Below are 22,514 nucleotides of genomic sequence, written 5' to 3' on the forward strand. Positions count from 1 at the left end.
TTCTCACCTGGAAGATACTGGCTCCATAAGGAGTTCTCCATGCATTAAGAAGGTTATCTTTCCCAGTACTCACAAACCATTTACCTAGAACACAAACCAGAAGGATTACAAAAACATGAAAGAGATGTCTGACAAATTTTGGGTCTTCAATTCACATCAATGAAATCTGTTAACTAATTACCCCTATAGAAGTTCTTACCACTAATCAACACAGTACTTTTGCTTACAATCAATGTGGACACTCTGTGCATTTGCAGTGTGCTACATACTAGGAAATCCCTTAACTCTTCAAACAGAATAGCTTTTTACACATGAATCAATCCTCACAAGAGCTGCTAGATAAACAGATGGTTGTTTGTAGATAATTGCATTTGAATTGATAAAGCGGAGATATTTATGCATTACTTAAGAAACTGAGATGTAATAACTAATGACTATGAAATAACTAATCAGCAATATATGAATTAAGAGCTCCAGTTCTATGTTCAGGGCAACTTACCACAGTAAGCAAACTTGAGTGACAATACGCAACTCTCATGAAGGTGCAGTTGATATTTGTCTGGTTTATTTACATGTAGCACTTCGACATTGCTGCTCTCCATTCCCACAGCTAGCCATTCACCAGTAGGACAATAACCAAGGGAAAATATCTGAAAATTAAACCATATTTACAACTTCTAATTTTTTTCCTACAGATAATTTTTTTCTGCAGTTAAAATTATTTGGGAGAGGGAGACAGAGAGATAAGGGCAAATTCACGTAGTTCAGTAGCAAAACTGTAGTTCAAAATTCAAATAACTAAATAACCCCTGTTTTTACCTTTTAACTTATAAAAATAGGAAAAGAATAGTGTCAGGCTATCATTTTCTTCTATAATCTAAGCACATAAGAAAGCTGTGTTGTGAGCAGCCAAAAGAAAGAGAGGGAACAACCTGCCAGTTCTACTGGGCTCGATCTTACCTTTGATCCTAAGGGTTTCCTTTCCACCCCACACACTGCCCCAAGCAGTAGGAAAATCCAGTTACCTGTGATGTGAAGTCATGCTGTTGTAGCTGTCTCCCTTCTCTCAAGTCCCAGGATCTGACAGTGTTATCCAAACCTCCTGTCCAGAGCTTGGTACCATCATTAGAAATGTCAATACAGCTGGCTCCATCTGTGTGGCCCTGGAATTGCCTGATAAAACAAACCAGATTGAATAATGATTTCCTGCCAGAGCTCAAGGTAAACACTGTTGTGGTGTTAGTTTTGGACTCTGTACATGTGTGTCATCTCTTCTGTGTCTGCTGATGAGCAAGAATCAGCCCCTCCCTCTCACTGAGCATTAAATACCAGTATTACAAAAACATTTTCCAGGTGCTAGAGGAATGAATTGCATCATGGCTAGCTGAATAAAGTCAAATATTTCCTATCAGGTTTTGAAAAAAAAAAAAAAAAAGACAACCAAACCCACTTGTGAGAATATTAAAATCACTAAGGCTAACTTGGATTAAATCAAAGCAGTCGGGGAATAAAACCTTCGATTTCAGAAAACAGCTTCTGTATTTTTCTTTGGCTGCAAGTCAAGAAGATAAATAACAAGCAGATATACTAATAGAAAGGGATCCAGATAGAGATCCAGATAGTTAAACACAAGCATTGCTGAGCCACAAAGTTGCAGTCTCTGTGGCAGGAGATTACAAAAATCTAAATGGTGCAGTTGGTTTTATAACCTTCTCATTAGCAACTCTCAGCTTTCAGCAATGAGAAGGTCATCTCAAGTTTTTCTTAATCCTTTGGCAAAAGCATTCTGAGGCTCCTGCATTTTTCATCAGCAATTAGCTTTAGCAAGTCCTATGCCTCAATGTGAAAGGTGAAGGGCGGGTGGGGAAAAGACAACTAGCTTGGGAATGAAGGGTATGAATCACCAAGAGCCTGCCACAGAAAGGTCACACTGCACATTTTGTTTAGTAGCTCTGGTCTCAAAATTCCATGTGTTATCAATCAGCAAGATCAGCCAGCAAGTGGTGGGAACACATACAGCAAACATTTAAAAAGCAAGACATTCACAGATGTGTATAGATGCCACAGAGTGCACCTTTACAGGGACTAAGCATGCACATGACAAAGTGAAAACTTTATAAAACTAAAATTGTATTTATTGACCTAAAAGTTCAACAGAAAGCAAAATTTGCATGCACATTAACATGACTCTCTGCATGTAATTTTCAGCTAATTATGGATATACAGGAAGTTTAATTGAAACACAGCAGACTAAGTGTATTCTTTAATTTTTGTGTTCAGAACTTTTCAGGTAACATGGCCTTTCCCTAATTAGACTCTCTCTTCTCAAAATATTGTAAGCCACCACTACTTTGGTAAGCATAAGCTAAATTTTAGCTTATTGTAAGGCCCTGTGCTTTCCTAAAGAACTGAGAGGATCCACCCTTTCAAATACGTTTGTGAGATTAATTTTACTACTTACCATCACTAAATAAGAATTGAAAATACTCTTCTTTACCTAACAAGGCTTAAGACAAAGGAAAAGAACAAACCACAAAGCGTTCCTTAAAAGGCATGTTCAGTCTATCCCAATAACAAATCAGCAAGCATGCTGCTTGTAGAAACCTGCAGACCAATCCCAAATAACAGAAACCCACAGGAGTTTTTACGTTTACAGTAGGTGACAGACAACCCATTAGGCCCTGAAAACACATCTTCCAAGACTAGGCTGAAGCTACCAAAACTAGTTTCTGCCTAACTGGGGTGTAAACCACTCCTTTGAATAACAAGCACTATTTACTTTCCTGTCATGAACCCTATTCAGGGAGATAAATATTTATGTAACTGTCCAAAGAGTAACTCCTATTAAAATTTTCTGTAAACAATGACTCACCTGACCAGTGTCTGATTGTGCAGATCCCACACTGCAATGTTCCCATCACTGCAGCAGGAAAAGCACACCTTGGAATCAGGGCTGATAGCCAGAGCATAGCAGGCAGGCGCTGAGGATGTCAGCTCTGCTTTGATGCGAGGAGTTGGAGCTGCCAGGTCCCAAATGGATAACGTGCTGGCTTCCCCACCAACAATCAGGGTGCATCCATCGGGCAGCAATTTACAGGAGCGGATGTAGTTATCTCTGTTCTGTACAACACAAATCATCTCAGTTACATGCCTGCCAGTAATGACCACTAATATAATTCTGACTGCATCAAAGTTTAAAACTGTTACTTTTTCCATTACCAAAGTACTGAAGAGGAACCAGGAGATCCTATAAGGTTTGAAACACCTACTTCTCATCACTAATTAGAAACTGCAGGTGCAGAAATTAAAACTGCAGACTCCTGTTGCCACAGTCTATTCTGTTTCAAACCTGAAGAATGGCAAGGTTTCTATCTCATTACATAAAAACAGAGCCAAAGTAAGCTTGCTTTTCTGCAAAGGTACTCCATCAGTGAAGGTCACCAACAATAGAAATACTAAAGCAAATGACCTTTTATTTGGCATTTAACAACCCTATATGAAAATGTCATTCAAGTCTCATGCCCTTCAGATTTTTGAATTTTTCTTTCAAATACAATTTTGTATTCACAGTATTAAAGTTAAAAGATTAAGGATTCCTGTATTGGTCCTGTATTTATGTTGGTCCTTTGTTGTTCAACATGATTCTTATTGAATTTATTGATCTCTCATTTGTGATACTCTTGTTGATTTGAGAGGTACTGTGTGGGGAAGTTAGTGACAGAAGACATTTCTACCTTTCCTTATAACAGCCTTCCTTGACTGGCAGCAGTTTTTTACAAAATTGATGGTTAAGATCTGTAACTCAAGACACAGGAAAAAACACTGCAAGAATTAGTTAACAGCATTCCTACTATGATATTTTTTTTTTTTTAATTTGCAGCAAAGGAGAAGTAAGTAGGGCAGTGGAAATGTTGGCTTAATCAGTCATTACTGCTCCATAACTAAAATGAAGGCTCTGCATCCAGACAGATACCTGCCACAGAACAGAATACCCATTCAACTGCACTGTTACTACTAGGCAATTACAAAATGATAGCAGTAAAGAAAGGATAAAGGATGAAAAACCCCCAAACCCCCAACACATTTAATTGGATCAGCACTGAAGCTAGAATTTTCATTTACAGTACATATTGCTGTGCTTGACAACATTAAGTCTTCTCAGTTAACACTGCACAAACCTCTATGCTGCTTCTAAGTGAGAAGCATCTCTTATTGAGCCATCACCTTTTTTGAGTTAGCTTTTCAGCTACCTGTACCATTGCACCCAGTCCCTTTTGTGTCCTGCACATGTGAAAACAACCAGCCTGTATGTGTAACTAGTGGATCATGAACAAAAGGCATAGCAAAACTTAAAGTAACCTTTGGTAGCGTGTCACATTATTTCAGTATGTGGTTACTACTGCCTTACAAAAATGAGGTTTTCCCTCGTTGTATGAGTGAAAGACCTAGGAAGGTTCTCTGCAGCCCTGCATAGGACAAGCTACATTCCTTTTAAACTCATGCACAAAAATCATCAGTATAACTAGGATGGGAAAAAAGAAGTCAAAAACATGACATACACATTCTATTCAAAAATCTGATTTAATCTGTTATTTGACCCTTAGTGATAAGTATCATTAAAAAAATCAGCACTATTCTCTGTAGCACTGTCATATATGAAAAAAAAAAAAAAAAAAGGACACCAGGAAACAGATCTGCCTGCTATTTCCTTTTAATATGAACAAAATCCAAACAAGGATAGCTTTTTTTTTTTTTTTTGAGTCTCTAAGGAGAAGCTACCCTTCTGCATAAATTCCTGTTCACCTACCAGGCAGTCCAGCTGAGACACAGGGCTCTTGTTGCCAGGCTGACTGATGTCCCAGACCTTGACACACCCCTTCCCACCCGTGTACACGTGTCTCGTGGGGTTGCTGATGGTAACTGCACACACAACTTCTCCGTGGTTCAGAGTGTTGATCTGACGGGCGTGGCGAGGGATTCCTGGACCGATGAGGGCATCAGGAGGGAAAGGAACTGGCTGCATCTGACCATCTGCAGTAACATGAAAGGAGTAGGCTCTTTTGGGGAAGGGAAAGAAGAGAGAAGACAAAACAATTTTAAAAAGCAGCCATTGTAGAACTACAATGCAAGAAAAACAGTATTTTTAATTCTTTGCCAATCATCTCACAAAAATCAGAGCTACAGTGCCAAGTAATATAGGCAGATGAAACCTCAGAAGGAGACAAGGATTCGCAATAGAAATTTTCAGCTTGCCTCAGTTGAAACATTTGTGTAATGGCGAAGCAGGTTAAATTCCACCCTTAACTCTACAGATGAAGGTCATGGCTGCTATCCCTCAGCCACTTAGATAATCAAAAGATCTTTCAGCCCCTGGTTTCTAGCTAGCAGTCCCAAGTCTCAACATCCTATGCCAAAGTCCTATGGCAGCAGTCCCTGACCAGGCACTATTCTCATCCTTCCATGAGGCTTGTAGCTGTTGCCTTGCAGGACCACAAGCCAAAGTTTTGCTTGATTCCTGCACCTCATCTTTAACATCATCACTCGCTGTGCTCATATACCTCTCTTTCTAGCTGGTAAGTAGTGCTTTAAACAAAAACAGAAACACATAGAGTGGTTGCACACACATTTCATCAGAAAGCTGATATAATCTTCTCATAAATATGTTTTCTTGAATAAATACATTGGAAAACCCGAAAGGCTCCATTTTCAAGGTACTTTTGGCACTTCTGAAATACCTTTTATTTGTATTCATTGCATGATTTCAAGTTTAAGGAAACTGAGGCTTGAGAAAGTGACATTCCTGCACTGAAGAAAAGCACTCCTCCTTGGGGAAAGTACATGAAATTATTTTTTCATGGTCACTAAAAAGTTTAAAGTCAGCTCTACTCAAAGACAAGGGCACAAACACAAACTAATAAAGGTTTCAGGAGCAGGGGGGGTTGTTTGCTTATTTTAAATAATGAAAATACTGCTGTAAAAGGCTAGTTTTTGCTATACTAGTGAGCTCCTCTTCTGTTATTTCTGTTGTAAGTGCACCCATAGTTCATGCCTTTAATGTTGTTACATTAACATTATCCTTCAAGAGGCCAAAGTGGATAAAAAATTGTGAGAGATGAGTATACTTTTTTTTCACTAATGAGCTGCCATCTCCCTACTAAAACATTTATTTTTCTAATATATTCTTTTGTTCAGGATTTCCCTTTCTTTTCCAAATCTACTTCCTTCCTCAGAAATCTTCAATCACTGTAGCTCAACTATTACTATCACATCCATCTTCCAAGAACCCAACAATAGACATTCCTATTTCATCTCCTGTTCTGAATAATAAATTAGTATTTTCAAGGTATTTTATTACGTGTCCCCCAGTATCACACAGTTTGAAATGAAAGAACAAGGAAGATGCCTGGTTCTGGAACAGACATCAGAAAGCAAGTGAATCTGCTCTGCTCCTGGGCATAAGTATTCCTTTGAAAAAGAGTGAGGAGAGATGAAAGAACACTACAGCTCTTTCATACAGACAGTAACAGTGGTAACAGTCAATCCATGCAATATCACAGTTTTTTCTTAAGTGAAAGGTAAAAACTGGTTAACAGTAACTGCTCCTAAAAAGAAGAAATTAATAGTGCGTATATATGCAATTCCTGTACTCATTCTTGTTTCATGGTTGGATGTAAGACCAGAAAGCTTGCTCAGAGAATACCCAAAAATAGAGGATGAGCAAGTGCAAAAGATGGCAGATCTTTCTGTCATAGAAATGTCAGGAATGGGAAATGTAAGATAAGTAAGGAAGTGCAAAGTTCACTCTCTTACATTTATACAAGGCACACAGTATATCAAGTGTATTTTGTCCCATGGGACCCTTTCTGGGTTTTTGTATGAAGAATTATAGTAATGATAAAGGTTTAACTAGAAATCCATTCCTTCCTGTGAAGAAGAATACAGACAAGACTGTCCCAAAGCAGCTATTCACTACACAGATCAGTCACAGGATGGGAGAGAAAGCAGAACAGGAGTGGCAACAAGTCTGCTTGAGGCTGAACAACTGCTCAGGTTCATCTACACAATCCAACTAGAGTCACAACATTTAAGACACTGAAAAGCTTGGCCCCATCCTGGGCTCCAGATCAAAGTCAGTTGCAGAATATTTGTTAGCAGTAAGAGTACACAGAACTGTACAACTTTGAAGTTTCAGCCCGCCCTTGCTTTTATCATGGACTGAAGCAAAACAATTAAGCAAGTATTAGGCAATTTTTTCCAGCACGTTCAAGACAATAATCTACTTGTCCATGACTTTTTTTTATTTGAAGGTTACAGCTTAAATGTTCTGTTCAAGTCAAAATACCTAAATAATTAGTGTTTTGAAGTGCTTAGGTGCATACATAGAGCTTCTCAGTTCTTGCTGAGATGGGGCTTGAGGAAGACAATAGAAATATTTTTCAAGTACTTCCTGTTTACTGTAGAATTGTAATGACTCTTATACTTTGAAACATCAGAGGCCTACCCAGTGTATTTTTAATCATGCAGAATTTCATGAGTATGTCTGTGTTTAAAGTGGGGCTAAACTGATCATAGAAGGAGTCACTCTTTTTTTAGCATTTGCTTCTAAGACTAGTTGATCAGGATGTGTTTGATGGCCTAACAAACAGACCAATGATAGCTTCCTACTAAGCCAAGACAGCTTTTTCTACAGTGCAAGTTATCTGCAATCCACTGTAGAAAGAAACAGCTACACTTTGCCAAATCCCTCTGCCAAGACAAGCAAGTAAAACAGTAAATGTTCCTGTTTGCTTGAAGACATGTGGCATGTACGGCTAATATCACCACTACCAGCGTACTTACAGTATGATAGATTAGTGCTTGTATCTGCTAGGTATTATGATATAACTTTGTTACACAATACCTTTTAACCTTGAAAAAACTTGCACTGTTTGCCAGTCTGACACTCCCTAGACAAGGAAAGTGTCTGTCTCCAGAAGAACACAGGACTGGAGACAGCAGTGCAAATCACTTATTTGCAGCTCAGTCACTGCTGCCCTTGGCTTCCTGTTCATCAGGTCACCATCACAGAGGGCCTGCTACTTCTGGGAAGGACTGGACTTCCAGTGCTACACCTACAGAAGACTCAATTTTTAATGCACTAGACATATTCACAGGCCTCAATGCTCAAAAGTGACAAGAATTTCCATTGTCTAACCTCAGAAGAGTCAACAGCTAGCAAAATCTGACAAATACTTGAGTTCCCCAAAGCTCAGGATTTCTTAACAGCCACCACTTGACCTTCCATTTTTCTTTTAGAACTGACCATGTATGCCAGAAACTGCTGTTTAGTCTCATGACTAGCACAGATTTCTGTCTCAGAGCAGTCTGCCTGTATAAAAGACAGCTATCCAATCATGGATTCCATGATCATCCCTCTTTGGTCAAAAGAGAGTCCTTCCTTGTGTTGGGCTAACAACAAACAAAGAAAATTATCTTATTCAAATGCCATTAAAATTTAACATAAAACAAGCTAAGTACATATCAACTGATATGTAAATATACACTTTTAATTAACTGAATATTTTGAAAAGAACAATTACAAGACAAACTTCCGTGCCTTTTACTTAGAAGAGTTCTAAGAAATAATATACTGTCACTTATATTATTTCAGAATAATGGAAATATTCTTCTGAATTACTGCATCCAGAGACTTCTCCTCATGTGTGTGAAAGCAGTACTGAGAATCTGCAGAGTTCCTATGCAACATAGTTAAGTGATACTAATACAAACCAGTTTCTCAGCTTAAATCTCCAATTTCCAAGTAAGTATGTAGCAAGTATCATCTGACATGCTGAGGAGAAATCAGGATAATTAATTCACTACCCAAGAATATAGCAAATTAACTAAACTACCTGCAAGCTACACTAAGTATTCAGATTGACATACAGATGCTCACAATTCCTGCCTACTAAAGTACCATGCCTTAAAAAAAAAATCCCTCAAAAACTTCCACTTCATCCCTTTAATTCAAGCAGATTTCTTTGACTAGCACAACAATACCCCTGACAGCAAAACACAAAAGCAAAAGTTCCTTCCACTCATGAGTGCATTCTGCTTTCAGTTTTTCTTTGCACTCCAGCTCATTTTTAATTGTAGTTATCGCAGAAAACTGAATATCTGAGTGTGTTGTTTCATCATATGGAACAAAATGCCAAGAAATAAGGATAGAGGTTTTTGTACAGAAATAACTGAATCTTCATCTTCATACATGTCACCAAATAATTCTAGCCAGAGATACATGGCAGGGATGCACACACCCATAAATCTCCTATAATACAGTAAAATTAGCCTTCTTTTACAATATCTCTCACTGTACATTCACTGTGCAAGTATGAAGATCTGAAGACCAGAGTTCAGTTCAGCAGAACTGAAATCTAGCAATTCCAAAAGAGTATAGTACACCTCTCCAAAAATACAATGAATAGTCATCTTGCAACTAGATGGAGAAAGATTGAACATTTATCACGTAAAGTTTCCCTTTCCTACTAAAATAAGAAACATGTATTTTCAGGTTTTTTTACTGTCTGGGAAAACATGCTGAGAAATATATTTGTCCTCAATACTACCATTAATTCAGAATTTTAGACACCAGGGAAGCAATACTGTGGACATAAATCTTACCACTAATCTTGAAAATCTGTTTTTAGTCCACGATCCAACTATTAGAAGGCATGGTTGACATAAACCAGAAATCCATAAGAATGTTAATTTAGCAGCTATAGAAAACTAAAAGCTAAGTAGGTACTTTCCAGAAAGACAATGCAAAGCAAAAAAAAAATTATTAGATCAACACACCAAAAACTTATAGTCCAGGGTATAATTAAATGCGTTAAAACAAAAGAGTTCAAGACTCAGACAACACATGTTCATGTCCAAGTGGGTTTTTAACAGGCTACTAATTCTTCTAACGAGCAGGTCATTAACAGATCTCGGGATGTACAAGAGTTAAAAAAACCTGGGTGCTATCAGAAGTGTCTGTCCTTTAGAAACAAGGGAATATAATTTTCTTTTGGGTGAAAAAGCAGTATAAGCACAACCATTGATAAAAAATGCGCAGCCTTAAGCATACAGGAGTGGGGATTCAATAGTTCAATTTGAAAATTCTCTGTACCACTTGCAACAAGACTCACTAAAACTTCACCTCTAATAAAAAGAATTCAATGTGACACCGTATCTGCACTCAAGAAAAAGGTCTACTTTTAAAATAAACAAGGTGTACTCCACCAGTTTGCACGATTATATCTGCTCTGAAAAGAAAATACAGGAGAAAAACCTAAAGTAGGTGAGATACGCAGAGATGCTGCAGGTAGCAGACAGCATCTAGCCAATCTAGACTAAAAGAGGAGATTGTCTTATAGCTGTCAATGGAAAGATAACAGATGAGTTTATGGAATTTTAGGCTTGCTTCACTACAATAAGCAAAGAAGTAATTTTAGTAGAAATGTACAAGTAACATGACCACAGAAAACCTCAAACATTGCAGTACATATTAAATGAAGTGGAAACTACAGAGTATGTATCGAAGTAGGCAGTATATGAAGCAGTGAGAATAAAGTGGTAAAAACACTAAAAAAACCAAAACAGCCCCCACACAGCTTCCTGCCCCAGACAGTAATTTAGCTAAATTACCAGGATACAAAATAGGGCTGCATACATATGCTGTCCTTTTGTCTTAAACAGTGTAACAACTAGAACTCAGCCACAGAAAATTTCTGATTGAACAAAAATAGGCTTCAATAGCTTACAATATAAAATATTGCAAAGCAATAATAATAATAATGACTGAAACATTTAATATATGCTGCTGAATTTATTTTGTTGCAATATCAATGAGTCACAGCATCACTGAAGTATTTTAACAACTGCTTCATCAATAACTAAAACATTTAAATAAAAGAACTTATTGTGAAAACTCTTCTATATCTATGCACTACCTGCTCCACAACTGCTTCATCATAATAATGAAATACATCATTGAAAGCTTATGAATATACTTGTTCAGAAGTAAAAACTTACAGCCACTTGATTATGCGATTTCCACAAGCATTTTATTTAAGTATGCCAAATTCCATGAAAGTCAGCAAGAAAGTGTCTGAGTTTTGAGTACAAAGCCTGATCCTTACTGCACTAAATTTAAATACACCACCATTTGATACGCAACACTAACTCATTGAGCCCTCACTTCAGTAATCTTGTCAACACACCACCAACTTTAAGTAAAACCATGATTTAACAGGTTTCTCACACTGCCAACAGATAGCTAACCCTGTTCTCAGAAGTATGGTGGATAACCACAAAAACACATTCAGGATGGCTTTCCAGACTTAGTCTGCTGCTTTCTTATTGTTATAGGAAAAGATCAGAAGAAAATATATGCTTTTTTGCCTCTAATCTGGTATCGTTTCAAGGATGTTTGCATTGCAAGACTGACATTACAAGGTACCACTAGTTATTAATAGGAGTCCAAAATGAAAGCAAACAGAAGTATGCGAGTATATGACTTTCACCACAGCCTGGTGTCTTGGGGTGACGTTATGATGTGTATCCCATATCGCTGTCTATGCCCAGAAATTAATTTGTGTGCCTTTCTATGCCTCTAAACTGAGCCTGAGAGGGAGAAGAAAAAAACTGAGCAAAACCTTCTCAAAGCAGTTTGCAGCTTGTTCAAGGTCACATAAAGATAGGAGGGGTTTTTTTCCCAGCTGCGGCAGGGGAGCGAGGAAGCACCCGGCTTGCTGTGTTCCAGTCAGCTTTTGGCCAGTTGTTTTCAGTTTCTGGTTCTCCGGAGAGAGACCAAGAGTTGGACTTTGCTTTTCCTTCTCGCTAGAATTCCGGATTTTCTCCTTTTCTACTGGACTGCTTTCAACCTCAGAGCACATCAGGAGGACTTTTCATCGGGCACAGAGGGCCTTGGCCCTGGGCCAAGCCCCAGCTCCGAGGAGACCAAAGGGAGGACTCAAACGCTTTCCCAGGTTTTTCCTCCACAGCAAAAGATTTTACCATTTAACCTCATTTTCCTTTCCCGTGTGTTTGTTAAATAAATAGTTTTATCTCCTTCACTTTCCTTCGAGGAAAATTTTTTTTTTTCCCGAACCTGGTGGGGGAGGGGTGGTTGTACCTTCTCTCAGAGGATTTATTTCTAAATTTGGCCAAACCGGTACACCTGGTAACTTAGACAGCGTCCTAAAAATAATAGTTTCTAAATGTTTTCTGAAACTGCAAAAGGAAAAATTAGATTTAGATTGGTAAATAGACATTATGTAACATGAACATCCTGCACAGAAAGTGCAAAGTGTTAAGAAAGTTTCAAAATTATGTAAGTACCTAGGTAGAGAAAAACTACTCTAATTGCAAGTTCCTGTTGAAAGAGAAGTCAAGACTGACTGCCAAGTATGAACAAAGAACAGGTTCTACCAGAGTGTTGAAAAAACTGTTAGAATTCTCTCTGCCTCATTCAGTCCAGAAGAACAGCTAAGTTACATTTGCTCTGTTAGTACCCGCTTAGAATACTTGTCCAAAAATACCTAAACATTAATTGCATATTTTCAGAGGTCATGCATACATGAGTCATGCCCATGCACTGGTAAAGTTTAGGGTCAATGGTCTAACAAAGCCAGATGACTGAAACATTTCATATATGCTGCTGAATTTATTTTATTGCAATATCAAGAAGTCACAGCATCACTGAAGTATTTTATTTAACAACTGCTTCATCAATAACTAAAACATTTAAATAAAAAGAACTTTTTGTGAAAATTCTTCTACATCTATGCACTACCTGCTCCACAACTGCTTCATCATCCTTTTGCTCTCCAGCTGCACTCACACAAAAGGTTTAAATAGCTTGCTCCATTATGCAAGGTGTGTTATCTATTGCTAAAGTAACCACTTCAGATACCCACTGTCATCAGTTTCAGACTCCCATGCCTGATAAAACAAGTGCCAGACAAGGAGTCTGCAAGTTTGCACTACACATTTATCCTCAATGTATTGCAAATTCTAGTTTCAATATATTTTTATCTAACACATTTTGCCACTATTTACCATTTAGTCTGTAGTCCCCTTAACTTCCCCCAGAAAGGATGAAATAAAAAAAACTTAAAAGTATACCTTCAACAACTTTTCCTTGGAAATAGGTATATACACACCTGGTTTGGGATATGACAACCACCATTTCAGAATTTTTATGCTGCAGGTTTTACCTGGAGAAGTCTAAAGTATCCTCTTAAAAACAACCAGACACTATCCCCTTTCAAATCCCTGTTCACTGACACAGTATAACTTCATTCCCTCCAGATACTGCAGATGTTACCAAAATGTTAAAAGTTACTTACGGTTTTCCCCCAGGAATCCCTGCTAGATTTGGAGGGATTCCAGGTACTCTCATGTGAGGAGGAGGATCAAACCCAACCTGACAACAAAAAGTGAATTAATCTCAAACTTGGAATTTCTCATCAATTTCTCAGCAAGCTTCTTTTCTCCAATCCCAAGATATTATGCATTTAAACAAGAGATGGCTTTTACCCACAGTATCAAATAATTGCGTGACCCTCCATTGGGGGCACAAACCCCAGATGTTTTCCCTGAGCATACTTCTGATAGAAGCACTCATATGAGAATAGAAAATAATTTATCATGCATTCACACCACTGAGCATAACACAGCAGTCCGGGTTAGCAGGGAGAGTCCCGTGTTAGCCATGGAATTACAGTCCATGTCAGCACCAAGCCATGCCAGTGCTCTTTACTCCTGAGAGAGGAGCTAGCACATACTCAGGCTGGCACAGTGTGGTGCTGGAAAGCAGCCTTGAGCCCCAGCTAGGATCTCACTCCTCCACAGTGTTCTGTTTGGGCACAGCAGCTGAGAGATCTCTCAGAGAGCCACACTGTGGGGTGCAAAAAAATTTGTCCACAGCTTAAAAAATGACATTCTCTTTACATACTGCAATTCCACTGAATTTTTATACCCTGAATAAGTATGTACATCAAATAATCCAAGCAGAAATTCTGGACGAAGAAGATTTAGTTTTTCTTCTGAACATTATATTAGAGTAAATATTGTTATTGCCTTAAAAGCAGGGTGTATGCTATTTAGAATTTGCACATTTTCACGTAAAAGCCCTGTTTACCAGTTTGAAAAAAGTGGTCATACAAGCAATAATGAGAAGTCGACAAGCATAAATCCAATTTTCCAAATTTATGAGTAGGTAAGTTGGTCTATGCAGAAAGCTGCCATCAAGCTCATGTTTGCAGAACCAGACCCGTAGGTTATTTTGTGTGACAGCCACTATAACTACCAGGCTCCATTTACTTACTACACTCACAACAGCAACTATTCTTAAGACACCTGATCTCAGAGCTCCAAAATGACCAGCTTCTCAGGTTGATTTCCACAAAAAAAACCCAACAAAAAACAGGGACGGAGGCCCAGATAAAAAGACTTTTACATGCTTCAAGATTAATTTGTTATGTCTATATGGAACACAAATGTGGTTCAGCAACAAAAAAGCAGATGTCCACAGCTACAGTGCAATACCTTGTGTCTACCAAAACTGCTTTTTCATTTACAGCATGAAATAATTTTTTGGCATTTATTCATCAGTTAAAGCACCGATGAAGGTGAAGAACAAAAAGAAAACATACATTAATACACTGAGATTCTTTGTTTCCAAGGTGCAAATTTGTTTCTTCAGCCACACAGCAAAGTGAAGCACGCAGTGAGGCACGCAGTGAAGCTGTCAAGCCTCTGGCACTGTTATGAGTTGGGAATTCCGCAGTGCTAAATGAAGCATGTAGCTTTTCTCAGTGAACCACAACTCACAGGACTGAGATTGCATGCAACGTATGGCCTACCATAGGAGATCTTCCATAGGCAACCACGGCAGCTGCAGCAGCAGCAGCACTCATCTGGGGTGACATATTGTGCAGACTGGCATAGGCTGCCCCTGGACTGGTTAACTCTCCGTTCATGCCAGCATGAGGTACCATTCCAAATGGAGCAGGGTACGGTCCTGGTACTGCCAATGGCGTCCGCAAACCTGCAGCTACAGAATAATGAAATTAAGTGGGTTTATTTATGTATTCCTGCATATAGGAAAGAAAGCAGCCTTCCCCCCCCCCCCCCCCCAAACATCTCACCTTTCCCTCTCACATACACACAATATCAAAAGACACTACCATGATCTGTCAGTACCACCAGCTCTTTTCAGTGTAAATAAGATCTACTGAAGTCTGAACTTGCTGATTACTTCTAGCAATCTCTTCTAGCATTACCTATTTCCATTTCTGTAATATTCCCCTGTTTACATTAATCTCTTCTTTGCCAAATTAAGCAGTAAAGCTGACAGACATGGTTTACACAGCTCATGTCTGAAGCAACTGTGTGTACCAGCCTGAATAGCAAAAGTAAACTTCCCCCAGCATTTGTCAAGCTGTGCACTGCAGCAAATATTAGTAGACTCAGACAAAGAAGGGATTGCATGCAGAATAAGTACCAGAAACTTCTGAGAAATCTTTTTATATTGCATTCAGTCTCTGGATTATTTGCAAAAAAAGATGAAGACAAAAGTAAACAAAGAAGACTAAGAGAGAAAGAAATTCAAACTCTTGATAATCTAAACATCTGCTTCTCATCAAGCCTTCTCTTGATATCAAGAACAAAGCAATATATTTAGTTAATAGTCACAAAGAACTACATGTGTAAAAAAAGATTAATTTTGGAACCATAAAAACACATGAGGTAATGCATTCACCAGCTTGGTTAACCAGAGGGTCCATTGTTGGAGGTTTGCCAAGGCCTGGACGGAGTCCTGGAGTTGCACTAGTGCCTGGGGTTGGCACGTCACCTCGAGGAGTTGGTGTGCTGGATTTCAGAACAGGCGTGCTGGCTTTTTCATGCTGGTATCATTAAACAAATTAAATGAGTATTATTTTTAATCCAGGTCATATTATACAATTTATCACAAAAGCAGCTGGGATGCTGGGCACCTACTACCTAGTCCCTCAGCCAATTTTCATAAAGTCACACAATGCTGACAACATTAACTTGTGAGAGAGAAATGCTGACCTTTTTGCTTACTGCCAAAATTAAAATAAGAAACATAGAAAGTTATTTTCCCTTTTCTACTGACATTAAAAAAAGGAATGCCCGAGCTCATTTTTTTCTTCAGGAAAATACAGTATGCATTACCAAACTATATTAGCTTGAAATCATTAATATTTCAATTATTATTGGACACAGAAAATCTAACTACAAAAAGAAAAGACCACCATAGTTGATAGTATCAAAAAACCACGACACAAAAGTTACGGAGAATCTGATCAAATCATTAGTGATTCTGCAAGAAAAAGTCTTCAAGGAGTAACAGCTTATTTAGAAGAGTTTAACAAAAGCTTCAAGAACTTCTTCACAGGCCATGTTAAACTACAAGTTATTGTTCTTAAAAAAAAACCAAACCAGTGCTTAAGCAACTCTTGTTCTTTGCAGCAAATATGCAACTCATTTGACAGAAATGTAGGAAATAAATAAAAACAAACCAGAAAATATTGCTGAGGAGGAAAGCTCAACAATACTTTAAAGATCGGGAAAACAGTAGCCAATTTCAGCTTCAAATGTTTAATGCCAGGTAATTTGTGCCACAAGTAGTTCCTGAAAAATGGAGAGTTGGATTTTACAAGGAAAAATACTATCGGGACCACAGAATGCTACCTACCAGACCCATTTCTTTTGATTTGAGGGAAGTGGAACTTCCTGAAGAGGCCGTAGATGCTGGACTGCTGGAAGCATCCTTCTTCAGTAGGCGGGTTTTATCTATACCATTTTCACGTGGTGAATGAGTGGGACTTGCCCTTGGGGAAGAAGGATCCTAAAACAATGGGAAGGGAAGAACAGCACAGAACCGTGTCATAAACTGGTACACAAACACCACTAAGGAGTCTATGGGAGAAAAAAAAACAAACTAGAGGAATTTAAGCAGTAAGTACAAATGATGAGACATTTTGTCATCTTTATAGAAAAAAAGCTGAAATCCTTTCATCAGTCTAGAGAAGTAAAGTCAGATAGTTAGCAATCTGTTTTTATTTTACACTACATGTAATCATAAATTGTTTCCAAGCACAGAGCTTGCAAAGCATACCTAAGTACAAACTAAAGCAAGTGCTTAAAACGGGTAAGAGCAAGGAAGACCAACAGAAACTGCAGTAACTTGACACTATTATAATGGTACACTCTCCATGTTCCCGCTAGTCGCAATAAACATTTCAATAACCTCTTTTAGTTGATAAACACCTTGCTCATCTCTACTTCAGAAGAAGAGACAGACGCATGCCTTCACAGATTTCACAGAGTATTTTGAGTTGGAAGAGCCCCACAAGGATCATCGAGTCCAACTCTTAAGTGAATGACCCATACAGGGATCTTTATATGCCATAATAGCTGTCACATTTTTGCTCAACACAATCTGTAATTGCCTTGCCACTTAAATCTACAGGAAAACTGAAACCACCTCTCAGGTGATTCTTTTTCTCTGTTCCAGAGGCATTTTCTGCATTTACTTTAACTTGAAATAGCCAGCCCCATGAGTTACAATGCTATCAGAGCTCTGCAGGTTCTCCATGCTCCTTTGGCTCATAAGAATAGCACCAGGGAGAAATCACACCTCACAAAAGGGCAGTAAGTCTGACTGATTATTAAGCAGTTTCATTGTAAGCCAACCTTCTGAAAGGATTATTAAAATCACTAGTTGGACACCCATTTTTCTACTTGGCTGATATTGTTTGGGCCCCTGGAGCTACTGAGGACACTTCTCTATCAGCTTCTCTCCCTGTGTTTTGCAGAGAGCTGAAGAACCTCACTACTATATTCAGGCTTCCTAAATGTGTGTGTTGTATGAAATAATAGATGAAGAAAAGGGAACACCCATCCCTTCACCTTGATGCCATTGCCAAATCTCAGCCCTGGAGAAAAAAAGTGTCTACAATCTCTGAAAAAATCTTCTGAACTAACTTCATTCTAAAAAAACAGCATTTCTGGAAAATGTCTTTAACCAAGGACATTAAAATACAAGCAATTTTTAAGGCAACGTTTTTAATAACAACCCTGCTACTAAATACAACATTAGATAATGTCTTCCCTTTCCATTCAAAGACAGTAGAGTTTGAAAACCTCAGCCTTCCACATGCTCTTCAGCACAACCCTCTACACTATAGAGCAGCTGTGAAGTGTCAGAACGTTAACTGCAGAGGGAACAGACCTGGACAAAGCAGCAGAAGGAAAAACCGAGAAGGTAACCAGATAAAGCTCAGAGGAAGACACAGTAACTGCAGTACCAATAAAAAGGAGAAGTTGTGAATATTTTAACATATCCACACAGAGGATTATTTTTCTTCTAGCATCTAAATGCACTTTTCCTTTAACCTTTGGGCAAACGTCAAGACTACAAAAATGAAAAAAGTTACCTCATTGGATACATCTACAACCAAGTTATCGTCACTCTTGTCCCCATCACTGTCCTATTAAAAATAAATAAATATAGTGTTCATTTCAATTAGTACAATAAGAGCCCAGAGAGAAAGACTACGCATCTACTCAGACATTTGTTGTTTTTCCTAAACAAAAAACAAACAGCCTTTCATTAAGTTATTAGCAATAGGGAAAACAATTAAAACAAACAAAACACCTTATTTCTGCTACAATAGTAAAACCCAAGTATGGTAGAACTAGTTGAAAGATGGCAATCTCACCATCAGTGCAAGATGGTCCAAAACCCCTCCTTATTACCACCACATAAACAGTGTTATCACTACTCCTAAAAGAGAAAGGTACTCTGTTCATACACTAATCTTGTGTTAATTTAGAGAAAGTAGTGCTTGTGCATACCTGGAAAAACACCAAAAAACAGGTCTCAGGAAAATGGAGCTTTTTGGCATATTTGATTAATTGTCTTCCTCAAATTGATAGTACCATTTTTCCCCTTTTCCAGAAAGGCAAGTTTTGAAATACAAAGTTCTGGGGAAGAAAAAAATTCAAAAATGCCAAGGCATTTCAACATTTCTGCCCAAGAAAACCAAAATACTTGGGCATTCCTGAACAGAAATGTTCTATTGCAGCTTGTCAAGCTGCAGTTTGACTGTTTCCCTTATATCTATGTTCAGCTGAGCTGTTTTACTAACTATTGCTGTTACTGTAGTGCCTCCTGGTCCTTATCTCCAAGAGAGGCCAGGATTCTCCAGTACACACATTCTGATATGCAGAGGTCTAGTGATTTCCACAGTGGTTAAATTAGAAGGTAAGTCTTGACTCAAAACCAAACAAAGAAATTAAATTAATTTAAAAACTTTAAATTTCTGTGGGAACAAGTCCGATATTTCCAATAAAAGTACTTTTAGTTAAAAAGTTTCTATGCAAACAAACCAGACATACAAGATTACTCAGCTGTCTCCCATTTCTTCCTTTCAAACTGTCTGAGCTTTCACACATAACAGCAGATCCTTTCTCTCACTTAAGGCCATAATGCTTTAAAAAAACAAAGCAAAACCAAACCACCCAAAACCAACCAAACAAAAAACCCCAAACCAACCAACCAACAAATCAACCAACCAACCACCCCAAAAAATCCAACTGAAAAAACCTACCCCAAACCAACAGGTAGTTCCAACCCTTCCCTTCTGTTGACAGCTGAATCTTGCTCCAAGAAATACTACAAAGATATTAGGGATCCAAGAGTGCCACCGGACAGAGAGTGGTCACTCTATTTGCTACTCAGGACGCTATCCACCCAACAGGTGCAAAACAAGGAAATGAAAGCTTTAGCTCCGGTTATCTGCCACCTCTTGAGAAGCATGAAGCACCCTGAGTGCTCGAACAGGTAAGAGAATGTGGGAGAACAGTAGTTGGGACACTTGTTTGCCAGAGACACCACTCTGGAGGAGGCAAAATTAGCTGCAAAGCAATGCTTAAGTGAACTCCACTGACTTTTTCATCTTAATAAATAGAAATTTACTGGGATTATCAAAGGCATCTCCTGTAACTTCTACTAATATCAGAAGATTCTCCTCACTAATAAAGCCACACACTGAAACTACATAGGTACTAATATGAAAATTAGTCCAAAGTTAAAAAGGGGGAAAAAAATTCATTTTGCATTCTTTTTCCGAAAGCTACAGGTCCTACAACTCATTTATGCCCTTTTTGACAAAAGCAGTATTTCTTTGTCCCTACAAGGGCCTCATCTAAAATGAGCTCAAAACCAGCAGCTCTGTATTTGCATAATTGATGGACCTTCAAAAAAAAAAAAAACGTATTCAAAATTAGAATAAATCTGGAACTTTCAAATATCCTTGCTTTACTCAATTTTTTATTTTGATGCTGCCTTTAGCTGTAAAGTCCATTTCAAACAAACAGTGGGCAGAAACATATTTAAAGTGTGGATTAAAACAAACTGCTTCTACTGTGCAATAACATCTTTTACATTTCTTTACAGTAGAAACACAAGAAAAACAAGCAAGTTAAGCTTCTTCTTCCTTTTTAAATCAAGCGTAGCTTGAGAATGCTTAATCTTCAAATATTTAAAATTAAAAATGCCAATAAAATATCACACTCTTAAATTTGAGGGAGTGACATGGGGAAGTTTGCCAAACACTTCTGTAATCAAAATATTGTTAGTAGAAAGTGGTGGAAATACAACTTGTAAAACCATTAACAGCACTAAAACATCCAATAGCTTCTCAAAGACATTATCCAAGTGAAGAGAAATTAAAATTACCCTACTAAATATGGAGAAAATAAAATGGCACCTAATTTTCTCGTGTTTCAGTAACCAAGAACTAATTAGTGATCTAAATCACATAAACCAGACAATTTGCCACATTATTGCTATGTCAAAGTACAGTATGTTATCCTAGATTTAAATTTTGCTTTTCAGTACTCTCTCACACCAGTCCTAGTCCCTTAGGCCTGTTCAAGTACCATCCTGTGATTTGTCTGAGCATTTAGACTTGAAGTTGAAAGCCTGTGTGAACCTTCTAAGGTTCACATACATTGTTGTACTGAAGTGTCTCTGAAACCAAGCAACAAGTAAGCTAGTCAAAAATGCAGAACACAAAACTGTGAACTTTCAATATTTCAATTTGCTTTCTGCTGAAATTGCTATTTCAGCCAAAAGCAAACTTCAGTTAGTTGGTACAGCCTGACAGCATGTGCAATTTGGAATTATAACTCAGAATGGTAAGAGCTAGTTATCAATAAAATTTACCAAACCCCTCTCAATAACAAAATCTTCCATTTCAAACAAACCTGAGGTTAGAGCAGTCCAGAAAGTATGTCACAAACTCTGAGAAATGTCCCAGGGCATATGTGAATCCCAAACAACTACTTCTGTTGAGGCCTATAACTTAACAACATCCCAAACTACTGAGTCACTACTCTTCCCACAACTTAAATCTTGTGTCCCTCTGGCACATATATTCATGTACTACTTCAGCCATAAGAAAGTTGACTTGTTCTTCACAGCTCTTTTACTCCTCATACAAGCACAGCATGTGCAAATAAATTAATCATTTCTTTGACACAAATTTGCTTACATAGTGGCTGGAATCCTTATCATCCACCTTTCTCTTTTTGATGTCATTGGCATATTCAGGGCCATTCCTGCGTTTATCTGTGCTTCGTAGACTGTCCGGGACCAACAGAGAATTACTCTGTAAAGACAAAAAACAAGGTCAATCAAAAATCCCTTTTAGGATTGCTCATATATTCTTAAAAACTCAAACTGATGCAATAGATGCTTTAGAAATGTGATACCTACTTAGTCTTTAATTCAATTTAATTCAAAACAAAGTCCTCCAGGCAAACATGTACAGCTTCACACATTCTAAGGAGCTTGGCTTTTCATTGTTCAACTTATCAAAAGTTTGGTTCACTTGTCAGTCACCATCTATTTAACTAATTAATTCAACTGAATTTATTGTTTAGGAGAGGCAGGCTTGCTGTTTATTCATGAGCAAGTAACAACGATTTTATTATTTTTTTAAATACTCAGATCCCACCTAATAAAAAAGATTTACTACATATAATCTGATTGATAAGTCACCTTTAGAATATCAGAAATAGATGAAGCTTTGGTATGTCTACACATGCAGGTATGGACAATAAATAACAGCTTGCCTTTAATGCTTAAAATAACAAGTATTTGCTGAATACAGTTATGCAGTAATCAATTGTTAGCTGGAGTAAACTCCAATTGGATTCCTTCAACAAATGTATTGCAAACAAAGATCAAATATTTTTACTTCCAGCATAACATTCACTACTAGTGTGAAATTAAGGCTAAAGTCTTGTTTAATCAGACTTGATCTGAAAAACTGAGGCCAACACACACACACAAAAGACAAAAGCAAAGACTAATCTTTTCCTCAAACTACATGGACTGCTTTCATTCAAGCTAAGTTATGCTAAGTACAAACTGTTGACCCAAAGAG

At 37.9% G+C, this 22,514-nt stretch overlaps 1 protein-coding gene across 4 annotated transcripts in view; it reads right to left on the minus strand.

Annotated features, from left to right (window-relative positions):
• LOC138103804 (transducin-like enhancer protein 1) overlaps positions 1-22,514 on the minus strand; it is an 83,104-nt gene that overhangs the window by 10,753 nt on the left and 49,837 nt on the right. For all 4 annotated transcript variants that reach the window (XM_069002375.1, XM_069002374.1, XM_069002372.1 and 1 more), the window contains 11 exons: positions 21,618-21,734; positions 18,495-18,548; positions 16,751-16,903; positions 15,791-15,935; positions 14,892-15,082; positions 13,374-13,450; positions 4,808-5,057; positions 2,873-3,120; positions 1,026-1,173; positions 500-650; positions 8-84 (listed from right to left, as the gene is read on the minus strand). In XM_069002375.1, coding sequence (XP_068858476.1) covers positions 8-84; positions 500-650; positions 1,026-1,173; positions 2,873-3,120; positions 4,808-5,057; positions 13,374-13,450; positions 14,892-15,082; positions 15,791-15,935; positions 16,751-16,903; positions 18,495-18,548; positions 21,618-21,734 — 1,611 coding nt within the window. The remainder of the gene's footprint in view (positions 1-7; positions 85-499; positions 651-1,025; positions 1,174-2,872; positions 3,121-4,807; positions 5,058-13,373; positions 13,451-14,891; positions 15,083-15,790; positions 15,936-16,750; positions 16,904-18,494; positions 18,549-21,617; positions 21,735-22,514) is intronic.

The sequence above is a fragment of the Aphelocoma coerulescens genome (genome assembly GCF_041296385.1).
Source record: "Aphelocoma coerulescens isolate FSJ_1873_10779 chromosome Z unlocalized genomic scaffold, UR_Acoe_1.0 ChrZ, whole genome shotgun sequence".
NCBI classification, from domain to species: domain Eukaryota; kingdom Metazoa; phylum Chordata; class Aves; order Passeriformes; family Corvidae; genus Aphelocoma; species Aphelocoma coerulescens.